Raw genomic sequence first — 12,311 nt, forward strand, 5'->3', positions numbered from 1 at the left:
TGCCCTACTGAAATCAAACAGCGAGGAGCTGGCAGGGATGTTATCCAGCATTAGGCAAGCTGCCATATCATGAAGAATGGCCCCAATCTAACACAGGTTCCAATATTCCGTGCCATGGACATTGTGGAGATAGTAGATTAATACATATCTATGTACATTCATATAAATGTAGTCCCTTGGGAAATCATCAGAGTGGGGCAGATGTAAGGAGTCTGTCCTGCAGCACAGGTGTTGTATATGATAATGGCTGCCCTGCTCCACTACAAGGAAGAGCTGTTTACGTCTATGGACAGAATAGGAGCACTATGTAATGTCTATACAGGTCACTGCTCAGACCCAGAGATGAGACCGGGCCGGTACCGCAGCGCTCCTCACCTGGATGTACGTCTCTTCGCACAAGACTTTCTTCTTCGGCTTCTTAGCTTCAGCTGTCAGCGGGTTCTCGGCCACAGCCAGGGCCGTGGACCCGGGTCTCTGCGTTACCAGTGCCCCAGACAGCGGGTTCTCAGGTACTGGGGCAGCCATCCTGGATTACGGTAGCACAACGACACACCACTCACATAACAGGAAAATACAGCAAGTTCCGCAAAGCGGAAGTGAGGGAGAATTGAGCCTGCTGCGACGCCGTCCGCCCGCAAAGGGATGTCGGGAGATGTAGTCCAGAATCACTGGGAGCCGATACCTCTCGGGCTTTACATAATTACTAGGGCCAAGGGCTCCTTTGCAGTGACGGGAGATAAGACAGCTTTGGTAGAATTGGATGTTTCCCATCATTGGTAAGAACCATGGGGATCAGGTATCAAACTGTTGTAAAGTAGAACTGGCTTAGTTCCCCATAGCAACCAATCAGATTTCACATTTCATTTTGGACAGCTCCGTTGGAAAATGAAAGGTGGAATCTGATTGGTTGCTTTGGGCAACTAAGCCAGTTCTACTTTACCCAAGTTTGATAAATGACCCCCCCCCCCTCGTGTAGCTGGTTGTTCCTGTCTTGTTTTTGACCAAAGCCTATTAACCCCTTAAGTACCGGGCCCATTTCTGTTTTTTCTTCCCCCCCCCCCCCCCCCCCACCCATTCATATAGCCATGTGAGGGCTTAATTTTAGCGGGATAAGTTGTATTTTTAAGGGCACCATTTAATTTACCGTGTCTGTTAAATGAAATGGTGCCCTTAAAAATATATACTGGAAACCTGGGGCTAAATAAAAAAAAACACAGTTCCGCCAAAGTCTTTGGAGTTTTGACATCATGGCCATAAAAGAGCTTAATTTTTGCAGAAAAATGACATGATGTCCTTATTCTGTGGCTCAGTACGGCTAGGAAGATACCAAACTTGTCTAGTTTTTTTTTTTTTTTACTACTTTAAATAAAAACCTTTGAAAAAAAATTCTCAGCATATTCTGACAGTCACAAATTGTTTAGATTTTCATCCACAGAGCTGTATGAGGGCTTGTTTTTATTGGTACCATTTTTGTGGTGCATACGACTTCCATTGCGGCGTTCACATGACCATGACATTTTTATAAAATATTTTATTAGTCCAGACATTTTCGGACGCAGCGATACCCGATATGTTTATTCTTTGATTGTTGATATATTTTTATCTGTAAAATTGGGAAAGGGGAATGATTTATACTTCTACTATTCCGTTGTCCTATTCACCCTAATAGAAATCTATTAGGGTGAATGGGATTTTGACACACTCCCTGCTGAGCTGTGCCTCGTGTATAGCTTAGCAGGCAGCTTACCATGGTAGGCCTGGGAAGCATTAAAATTGTCCAGGCTGCCATGGTAACCGATTGGAGCCCTGCGATGTCATTGCGGGTGCTCCGATCGGAAAGCATCCCTCTGCCTAAGGCCTCGTGCACACAACCGTTGTGTGTTTTGCGGTCCGCGTACGTGTGCGTTCCGCAATTTGCGGAATGGCACGGACAGCCATTTATATAAGGCTACATGCACACGAACGTTTGTTTTCATGTTCATTTTTTTTTTTAGCGGATAGGATGCGGACCCATTCATTTCAATGGGTCTGCAAAAAACGTGGACAGCACACCGTGTACTGTCCGCATCAGTATGTCCGTTCCCCCGCAAAAAAAAATAGTGCATGTCGTGTGCATGTAGTCTAAATAGTACGGTCGTGTGCATGTAGCCTAACTGCCTATTCTTGTCTGCAAAACGGACAAGAATAGGACAGGTTATATTTTTTGGGCGGGGCCACGGAACAGAGCAACGGATGCGGACAGCACACGGAGTGCCCCATTGAAGTGAATGGGTCCGCATCAGAGCCGCAAAAACGGTGGCTCGGATGTGGACCAAAACAACGGTCGGGTGCATGAGGCCTAACTCCACAGATGCCACGATCAGTGTTGATCGCAGTATCTAAGGGGTTCAATGATGGGGTTTTGGACGATCTCCGTTCCCCGTCATTGCAGTCGTGTGCCTGCTGTATGATACAGTCGACACCCGCCACGTATGGAGCAGGCTTACTGCAGCAGCCTGCCCCCATACATTCCCTCAACCACCATGACATACCGATACGTCATTGTGGTTGAAGGGATTAAAGGAAAAGCATTATGCAAGCACGTGTAATTACTTTTAAAAAAAAGGGGAGGGGTTAATGGTGGACAAAAGTGATACCGATCTGTTGCCGTGACTGCTCATCTAATCACTGGTCACAGTGGTGATCATAGCCAGCGATTAGCCAACAGGCCACATCTTCCTGTGAGAAGAACCAGGGAGGAAGCGGTGGGAAACATCAAAGGGGTTATGCCAAGTTTTCAATCTACAGGGTAGGGGATAACTAACTTATTGGTGGGGGTCCAACTGTTGGTACCCCCACCAATCCCAAGAACAGGGGTCCCAATCCCCGATCTGTTAGAGCAGCAGGTCAAGCATGCGCCCTGTCACTCCATTTATTCTCTATGGGACCGCCGGACATAGGAGAATGAGACCCCCATTCTTGGGATCAGTGGGGGTCCCAGTAGTATAACTTTTTTCCATTTTTTTTTTTAAAGGGCATCTGTCAGCAGGATCAGCCCTATTAAACTAGGAATAATGCCTGGTAAGGCTGCCCCAGCTGATTAAAGCTTGGTGCAAAAATAAATTACAGACCCCATGCATATCTACCGGTAACCTGGGGAACCCTTTATGCAAACGGGTGCTTAGCAAATTGATTTAACCTGAAATAGTATAAAAAAAATACATTTGCACGCGACGGGCTGCCAGCCTCCACCTTGATTGAAGATCTCGGCCGAAATCCCATGCGTGGGATGTCATTTCACACCAGATCTTCAAGCAGGATTGTGCTGGTCGGCCCGTCTCGAGCAAATGGAGGCGGTAAGTTTTTTTTAATGTTAATTTTACACAGTTTTTACACTTAGATGCTGCAATCATGTTTGAACTCGGCATCTGAAGGGTACAATGATGGCGGGCGGCGCTATTGCAGCTCCCTGTCATTGCACCCTGCTACTTTTCAATAGGAATTCGCTAATCTCTACTCACAATCACTGACGTGTGAATAAAGCTTTATCTGCCCTGCAGATGTCATAAAAAATAAACATTTATCAAACACACCCGTTAACTCTAAATTTTTATTCCATAGAGACTAAATGAACCGCATTGGAAAACTAAGCACATATAGAAAGTAGAGAAAATATTTGGTACAAATGTAAAGCCCGAGTCTTCTAATAGAGAAAAGACGACAAGGATTTTTTATTGATTCTTGTTACTGCTCATCGTGACTCCTCATCCACCGCTAACAAGAGTCATCTCCCTTTTTGTTTCCTTGGAGGATGATGATGGACGTTGTAACTCTCTTTTGCCTTCTCCACTTTGCTCTTCGGTTTTTAAACCATACCTGTTCCACAAAAAGGAATGGTTTATACATCAAATCAAGCCACATATAGGTCATAGGGTTTACTATCCTTAACGCTACCCCTTCAAACAGGCACATGAAAACGATACACTGCAGCAATGCAGCCCTACAAGTGCCTAATGTACCATTAGGTCTTAAAGGGTTTGCACAGGATTAGGCAAATATGGCTGTTTTTTTAAAGGGGGCACATATTGGTTGTGTCTAGTATTGCAGGTCAGCTCCATTGAAGTCAATGGGGCCAGCTGCAATATAACACACAACCTATGGATAAGTGTGCCAATTAGGGGCAGACTGGCCATAGGCCCTACAGGGAAATTTCCTGCTGGGCCAATGCCCATAGGGCCACCCAAGCCCTCCTCACTGCTGCTGGTCGGGTATATACTACTGGGGGAACTATAGGGGTCATTATTAGAGTAAGTCCAGACAGCATGCTGAAGGTAGGGCTGCCTCACTGATGTACTGATATGGTCCACATCTAACTTCACTACAGAGGGACAGCTTCTGGGGTGGTATTTTGTGCTGCACTATGGTATTGCTGCCTCCTCTACTTCTGTTATCCCTGCTTACTTTTGTTGCCCCACCTTCTATCAATTTGAACCCACCTTCAACATTGGGGCCACTTTTAGTTTTTTTTTCCAGGACCACTTTAAAGGGGTTTTGCCATCTCAGGCAATGGGGCATATCGCTAGGATATGCCCCTGTTGTCTCTGATAGGTGCAGGTCCCACCTCTGGAACCCGCACCTACAACGAAGCGGGGAAATGAACGGAGGGCGCACTGCGCATGCACAGCCGCCCTCTTCTCATTTCTATGGAGCTGCCAAAAATAGCCGAGCGCTGGCTCGACTATTTCTATCTGCCCCATAGAAATGAATGGGAGCAGCAGGGGCCGCGCGTGCACGATGCGCTCCCTTTTACTTCTATGTGAGCAGCACTTGGTGGTGGACGGTCCTCCAGCCACAGCTCTCCCCACTCCGTTCTCGTTGTAGATGCGAGACCCGCACCTATCAGACAATGGAGGAATGGTGGTATGCCCCCATTGTATGTAATGGGAATACCCCTTTAAGTTCCCAGTCCACCCCTGGTGCCAATTAGTGATGAGCTAATTGATTCACGTATATCAAATTTGCTAAAATAAAAAAAAAAAATCTGCCTTCTTGAGTAGCAAGGGGCTGGCCCCGCTGCTCAAGAGGATCCCCCTTGATTGAGAGGGCCAAACATCTTGCCTGGCCGTGTCCTCTTGCTCCTGTGCTGTTGCTCCAAGTAGTGGTGCAAGTGCAGAGGATCTGCAGCTGCTACCGGACCAGTACAATGCCAACTGTACATGCGCCACTCACGTTTTGGTTTATCTGGAAGTGAAGCGATGATGGCAGAGTTGGCATCTGCGCTACTCAGGTACCAGCAGCAGATGCTCTGGGTTTGTGCCAAGCAACAACACAGGTGCAAGGAAAGATTGGCACAGCCAAGCAAGCTGTATGGCCCTGTCAGTCAGGAGCAGGTGGGAGTCTTGAGCAGCAGGGTTAGCCCCTATCTGCTCAAGAAGCATGATTGATTAGTACAAATCGATTTGCTCATGACTAGTGCCAGTGATTTTGGGGAAAAAGCAGCCATGTTTTTTCTAATCCTATAAACCCCTTTCATGTGAATAGAATGCACAATGACACAGTCACATATGTGAAGTATACTTAGACAAACACTAGGCCAGTCCAGATATGTACTTATTTCACATTTTCAATGTAGGCTCATAATTTCCTAATTTGTTTCTAACATTAATCTGATTTAGTATCTTCAGTGCTCAAACCTTGACCCATGTTCCCACTTAGGCCTCTTTTACATCACAAATGCTTCCCCTCTCCTTGTACCACATGCAAAATAGGCCTTATACAGGGTGTCCCACAAAAAAGTAGTCCGCCTCCAATATCTCAAAATCAAACTGCCTAAGGCTACTTTCACACTAGTACCAAGGAACTCCGGCAGGCTGATCCGGCGGGTGAACAGCCTGTCGGATCCTTGCTGCTGCTAGTGCAGACGTGCCCCCTGACTACCGCTCTGGCCCCATTGACTATAATGGGGGCGGGCCAGAGTTCCGGCGGCAGCATGGCAAACATGCCGAGAGGCGGCCGGAATAAACCTACGACATGAGGGAGATTGCTCTTGGGTTGCTGGATTACTAAACTATAGACTATTGGCAAAGGAAGATAACTGCCGTTTATCATTTTTTGTCACCTTTGCATTAGGTGGAGAGTTTCTAAGCTATCGGCTGCCCACCGTAACCAAGGACAGAAATGCCATCTGTCAGAATACTCACTTACAGAGGATCTAAACTACTATTAAAAGGCTGAGTAACAAAAGCAAGATAAGGAACCAAGTGCAAGTAAGAACATCACCTCTACTAAAGTGTGCTGTAGTTAACCTCTACACTTCACCTCAGGTAGCCTGCTAATTTGAATTTGCAGCTTTACCCTTTTTGCTATCTGTATGCAACACAAAGTGATGATATTGGATGCCTTACTACATCTGATAAGTAAAGTTCCTGTTTGGTTTAACTACTGTCTCATTCCTCATTCTTCTGCTCCACCTTAATTGCACCTTACGGTGCTGGCGCCACGAACACAGGGGCCCAGCCACAAAAGCACCCTAAGCATGCCCATTACCATCAAGGGCACCTCAACTTCCATCTGGCTGGTGTTCCCTGCAATAGAGAGTGCCCCGGAGCTCCAAAACCGTGAGTACGACTACTACCCCCATCAGCCCACCATGCACTCACATACTGCCCCTGCAGTCCGGGCCGCTGCACTTCCACAATCACTATTTGCTGTTCCAGGGAGAACACCGTCTTTCTGACACAAAAGGCCACTTTTATCAAACTGAATAATAAATCAGTTTTAGTTGCCCATAGCAACCAATCGGAGCTCAGCTTTCAGGTCCTACAGGGCTCTGAGAAAATGAAAGCTGAGTTCTGATTGGTTGCTATGGGCAATTAAGACTGATTTATTCTTTCAGGAACTGAAAGAGTCTGACAAAGCTAAATATTTGGACCCATTGCTGTACTTTATGACGGACGAAGCTTGGTTTCATTTATCAGGTCAGGTAAATTCCCAGAATACGATGTTCCGGTCCGCTGAAAACCCCATTTGACTAAAAAAACACCACTTCACGACCAAAAAATTGGTGTTTGGTGCTCAGTGTCAGTGAATAGGATAAACTCAAGGAAAACCTCACAAACACCATCTGCAGCATCACAAGCAGTATACACCAACATAATCCAACGTGGCCAAAGATGCAGAGACGTGAACGGGGACCACTTTCAGCATCTTTTATGACTTATGAGTTCTAAAAAAAAAAATTAAAATCCACTTGCTGGTTCATCTTGTCATACTATTGCTGGAGGCGGGCTACTTTTTCATGGGCCACCTTGTATAACATGTATCATTGATTATATCCAATGCACAAATATTACGAGTGTCCCTTTTTTTTATTTATAAGATGGTGGGGAAAAACTACATGAGTAGAAATGTATGTAAGGAGAGCACTGAATAAGGTAGGGTTTCTGTGCATTAAAATGACAAAATAAACACTAAGGGCTCTCTTCATATACTTTCACTATTAGGCCTTATGCGGTCCGCAAACTGCAGATCTTCAAAATACGGAAGCAGTCCATGTGCAGCCCACGTATTGTGAACAAGTGTAGGACATGTTCTATCAAAATGCGAACTGCGGACCCATTAAAAGTCAATGAGTCCGCAAACAAAAAGCAGATGGCACATGGACTGCTTGTCTGATTAGCGGATCGGCAGTTTGCATGAGGCCTTCACCATCCCTTACATTGATACATTTTCATCACGTTCTGTTTGTTGACTTTTTACAGTTCATGTTACCTCCACTCGCTCCTCTCTGAGATGGATCCGGCCAGCCAACTGTTCCCTAGCAATGACATCTGGATACTGGTTCTGGTGGAAGGTTTCCTCCAAAGCGTGTAACTGCTCTTCTGTGAATATCGTACGGTGACGACGAGTCCTACGCTGAATGACTGGCATATTATTCACTGTTTGGATCCCGTTATAGATGACTTTTCCTCCATCTTCAGGGACTGTACTGATTATTTGTACAGGCCAGTGTAACTGGGAGCCTGTGTTATAGTTATAGATAAATATTTATAAAATGACACAAGTTTTAACATACCAGAAAATAATATTTACATTTCTAAAGGCAACAAAGAATTATAGTAACATTTCCTTTAGGGCAGGCATGTCCAAACTGCGGCCCTCCAGCTGTTCCAAAACTACAACTCCCAGCATGCCTGGATAGCTTACATCTATTAGGGCATGCTGGGGGTTGTAGTTTTACAACAGCTGGAGGGCCACAGTTTGGACATGCCTGCTTTAGGGTAAGGCCACACGGTCAGGTTTTTGCATGCAGTTTTGGAAGCGAAAACTAGGAGTGAATTAAAAAAAGAGAAGTTTTTATCTGTTCTTTATACTTTCTCTTATTTTAGCATTCACTCCTGATTTTGGCTTCCAAAACTGCATCAGAAAACCTGACCGTGTGGCCGTACGCTTATGAGCAAGCTGCTTTTGCTAAGGGGCAGAATACACAAACTAGTTGCAGAAACCTACCGGTATATTATGTCAATGGTACTGGTGGGCACCACAACAGCCCCTGTGAGGATGCTATGCTCTGTGCATGTATTTCCATGCTGACGCCTGCATACAATGTGCAGACAATGAATATATAGATAGTATTAGTCAGGCACTCACCAACTGGCACGACACAGATATGTAAAAGCGCGTTTATTCGTATCGATATAAGCGGTATAAAAAAGGGGGACGGTATATAAAGGATAATTGGTAAAAGAATATTAATTCACAATGGTATTAGAACGTAGTATGTCAATACTGCTGTCTGCTAGCAAGAATATCTATGTAGTAATATCGGTATACAGGTAAAAAAAAAAAATGTAGAAAAAATTTAAATCCTAGGTAACTGTCTCTTCATGCAGAGAAGGTGATATCTTTGAATAAAAAATGCAGAGAAGGTGTGAATTCTTATTCTTTTGCCAATTATCCTTTATATACCGCCCCTCTTTTTTATACCGCTCATATTGATACGAATAAACGCGCTTTTACATATCTGTGTCGTGCCAGTTGGTGAGTGCCTGACTAATACTATCTATATATTCATTTTTTACTTATATGACAAGGTGAGTCATACCAGGCGAATACATATTTACCTCCTATGCTGGGCAGCAGCATCTATACATATACAGACGTGGACAAAATTGTTGGTACCCTTTGGTCAATGAAAGAAAAAGTCACAATGGTCACAGAAATAACTTTAATCTGACAAAAGTAATAATAAATTAAAATTCTATAAATGTTAACCAATGAAAGTCAGACATTGTTTTTCAACCATGCTTCAACAGAATTATGTAAAAAAATAAACTCATGAAACAGGCATGGACAAAAATGATGGTACCCCTAACTTAATATTTTGTTGCGCAACCTTTTGAGGCAATCACTGCAATCAAACGCTTCCTGTAACTGTCAATGAGACATCTGCACCTCTCAGCAGGTATTTTGGCCCACTCCTCATGAGCAAACTGCTCCAGTTGTGTCCGGTTTGAAGGGTGCCTTTTCCAGACTGCATGTTTCAGCTCCTTCCAAAGATGCTCAATAGGATTGAGGTCAGGGCTCATAGAAGGCCACTTTAGAATAGTCCAATTTTTTCCTCTTAGCCATTCTTGGGTGTTTTTAGCGGTGTGTTTTGGGTCATTGTCCTGTTGCAAGACCCATGACCTGCGACTGAGACCAAGCTTTCTGACACTGGCTAGTACATTTCTCTCTAGAATTCCTTGATAGTCTTGAGATTTCATTGTACCCTGCACAGATTCAAGACACCCTGTGCCAGACGCAGCAAAGCAGCCCCAGAACATAACAGAGCCTCCTCCATGTTTCACAGTAGGGACAGTGTTCTTTTCTTGATATGCTTCATTTTTTCGTCTGTGAACATACAGCTGATGTGCCTTGGCAAAAACTTCGATTTTTGTCTCATCTGTCCACAGGACATTCTCCCAGAAGCTTTGTGGCTTGTCAACATGTAGTTTGGCATATTCCAGTCTTGCTTTTTTATGATTCGTTTTCAACAATGGTGTCCTCCTTGGTCGTCTCCCATGTAGTCCACTTTGGCTCAAACAACGACGGATGGTGCGATCTGACACTGATGTTCCTTGAGCATGAAGTTCACCTTGAATCTCTTTAGAAGTCTTTCTAGGCTCTTTTGTTACCATTCGGATTATCCGTCTCTTAGATTTGTCATCAATTTTCCTCCTGCGGCCACGTCCAGGGAGGTTGGCTACAGTCCCATGGATCTTAAACTTATGAATAATATGTGCAACTGTACTCACAGGAACATCTAGTTGCTTGGAGATGGTCTTATAGCCTTTACCTTTAACATGCTTGTCTATAATTTTCTTTCTGATCTCTTGAGACAGCTCTTTCCTTTGCTTCCTCTGGTCCATGTCGAGTGTGGTACACACCATATCACCAAACAACACAGTGATTACCTGGAGCCATATATATAGGCCCAATGGCTGATTACAAGGTTGTAGACACCTGTGATGCTAATTAGTGGACACACCTTGAATTAACATGTCCCTTTGGTCACATTATGTTCTGTGTTTTCTAGGGGTACCATCATTTTTGTCCATGCCTGTTTCATGAGTTTATTTTTTTACATAATTCTGTTGAAGCATGGTTGAAAAACAATGTCTGACTTTCATTGGTTAACATTTATAGAATTTTAATTTATTATTACTTTTGTCAGATTAAAGTTATTTCTGTGACCATTGTGACTTTTTCTTTCATTGACCAAAGGGTACCAACAATTTTGTCCACGTCTGTATATATGTCCATATTGCCTCATTTGCTGGTTTGATTCATTTTCCTGTCGCATTATGCACTGCTCGTTTCCAGGGGTTAATGCTGCAGCATAGATACCAGGTGGCCGGGACGGAAGCTGCTGCGCACGTGTTCCTATGTACACTCCCTACGTCCCAACCATGGCTGGCTCTTTTTCCTATAGTGGGCAAGCATGACCACCGCTGCTGGATTGCAGGGTGGTCGCAACCCCTGGAAATGATCAGTGAATAAAGTGATGAAAAATGAATCAAGCCAGAAAAGGAGGCAATATGGACAATCACAATACATAAGTAAGTGCCTTGTAATAACTCTGTCTACATGATAAATACCATTTAACACCATTATATTTCCCATTGGAGGAGGAATCAGAAATCCTACAAAATAACACACAAAAAATGGCAAATTTGTTTTAGCTACTTTAATTAAGAAATGATAAAGAAAGGAGACGGAAAAGATAGGATTCTGCTCCTTTAGCGCTTGCAAATGACAATAGGCACACAATACTGATTTCCTAACAGTCACATGTAAGTACAAATTGATGCTCATCCCTTATAAATACCTGCTAAAAGTTACTAGCTATGCATTATTTTAGCTCTACAACCCTTCACAGTAGTAGTATTTACCACAAGCTACAGGCATACTCACTGAGCCATGGTGGATCCTGTCCAGAGTGGTGGCTGAAATGGACACAGCAGCAACATTTGCATCCAGGCACGGGTGGGTCATCTTGACATGTAGTCACTTGACATTGCCCACTTGGTGGCCATGCTGATCCCTGCTGGCCACCATTAGGCTTTTGTTTTATTTTAGGTGGAGGAAGAGAGAGGATGCTTTCAATAGAGAAGGGACGCTGTGTCTTCTTTTTAACACTTTCCTTGCTGGATGACATGCCGCGAGTGCGCCTCCGCAGTGCTGACTCTACACCGTCTCTCTCCGATATGATTGCTCGCCTTATAAAACATCTCATCTTGTACAAGAGACCCCCTTTACCTTTAATACTTCAGCTTAAAGTATTTTCCTTTCATTCCTCGACTTGTCTGTATTTTAAATACCTTTATTTCTTTCCTCTAAAGCTGCCACTTTATAACTCAAACTATTTCATGGGGGAGAGAAAAAAAAAAAAAAGCTTCCATAATCCCTGGACAGAAATGCTAAACCTCAGTGAATACGATAACTGGCCCTCTAATCTCAGGGGGTTTTGTTCACTCTGAGTTGTGCATCTGAGATCTCGTTAATCCAAGCAGAGCTTGGAAAAAAAATAAGAATCTGCTTTTTGCATCTGGGGCGCCAGGCAGATTGTGTGATGGGCATTGTGTACAGGAATAAAAAGTCTGATATCAAAACTGCTTCCACACAACAGAGAGGGATTACCAAGAACAATTATTCCATTTTAGCTCAACACCAAAATACCTGCAAAATCTGACAGACCTGTCATACTGAGTTCAATAACATATCACTGGGCAATGTTTGGCCCCATGGAATCATAGCTGGCCTTTAGATTTCTTCCTTTATCTGTTCTGTAC

The 12,311-nt window shown here is 44.0% G+C and overlaps 2 protein-coding genes across 2 annotated transcripts in view; both read right to left on the bottom strand.

Annotated features, from left to right (window-relative positions):
• Nucleotides 1-579, bottom strand: part of ESS2 (ess-2 splicing factor homolog) — a 38,088-nt gene extending 37,509 nt beyond the window's left edge. Inside the window, exon 1 of the mRNA XM_044275540.1 lies at nucleotides 376-579. Within this exon, the coding sequence (XP_044131475.1) occupies nucleotides 376-525 (150 nt within the window). The 5' untranslated portion in view covers nucleotides 526-579. The remainder of the gene's footprint in view (nucleotides 1-375) is intronic.
• Nucleotides 580-3,743: 3,164 nt separating this feature from the next.
• GSC2 (goosecoid homeobox 2) lies at nucleotides 3,744-12,085 on the bottom strand. The gene is made up of 3 exons (XM_044281760.1): nucleotides 11,434-12,085; nucleotides 7,750-8,024; nucleotides 3,744-3,855 (listed from the first exon to the last, which is right to left on the bottom strand). Exons 1-3 carry the CDS (start codon nucleotides 11,753-11,755, stop codon nucleotides 3,754-3,756), a joined length of 699 nt encoding a protein of 232 aa, XP_044137695.1. The 5' UTR covers nucleotides 11,756-12,085; the 3' UTR covers nucleotides 3,744-3,753.
• Nucleotides 12,086-12,311: the final 226 nt, after the last annotated feature.

This window comes from Bufo gargarizans, chromosome 1, assembly GCF_014858855.1.
Source record: "Bufo gargarizans isolate SCDJY-AF-19 chromosome 1, ASM1485885v1, whole genome shotgun sequence".
In the NCBI taxonomy this organism is placed as follows: Eukaryota; Metazoa; Chordata; class Amphibia; order Anura; family Bufonidae; genus Bufo; species Bufo gargarizans.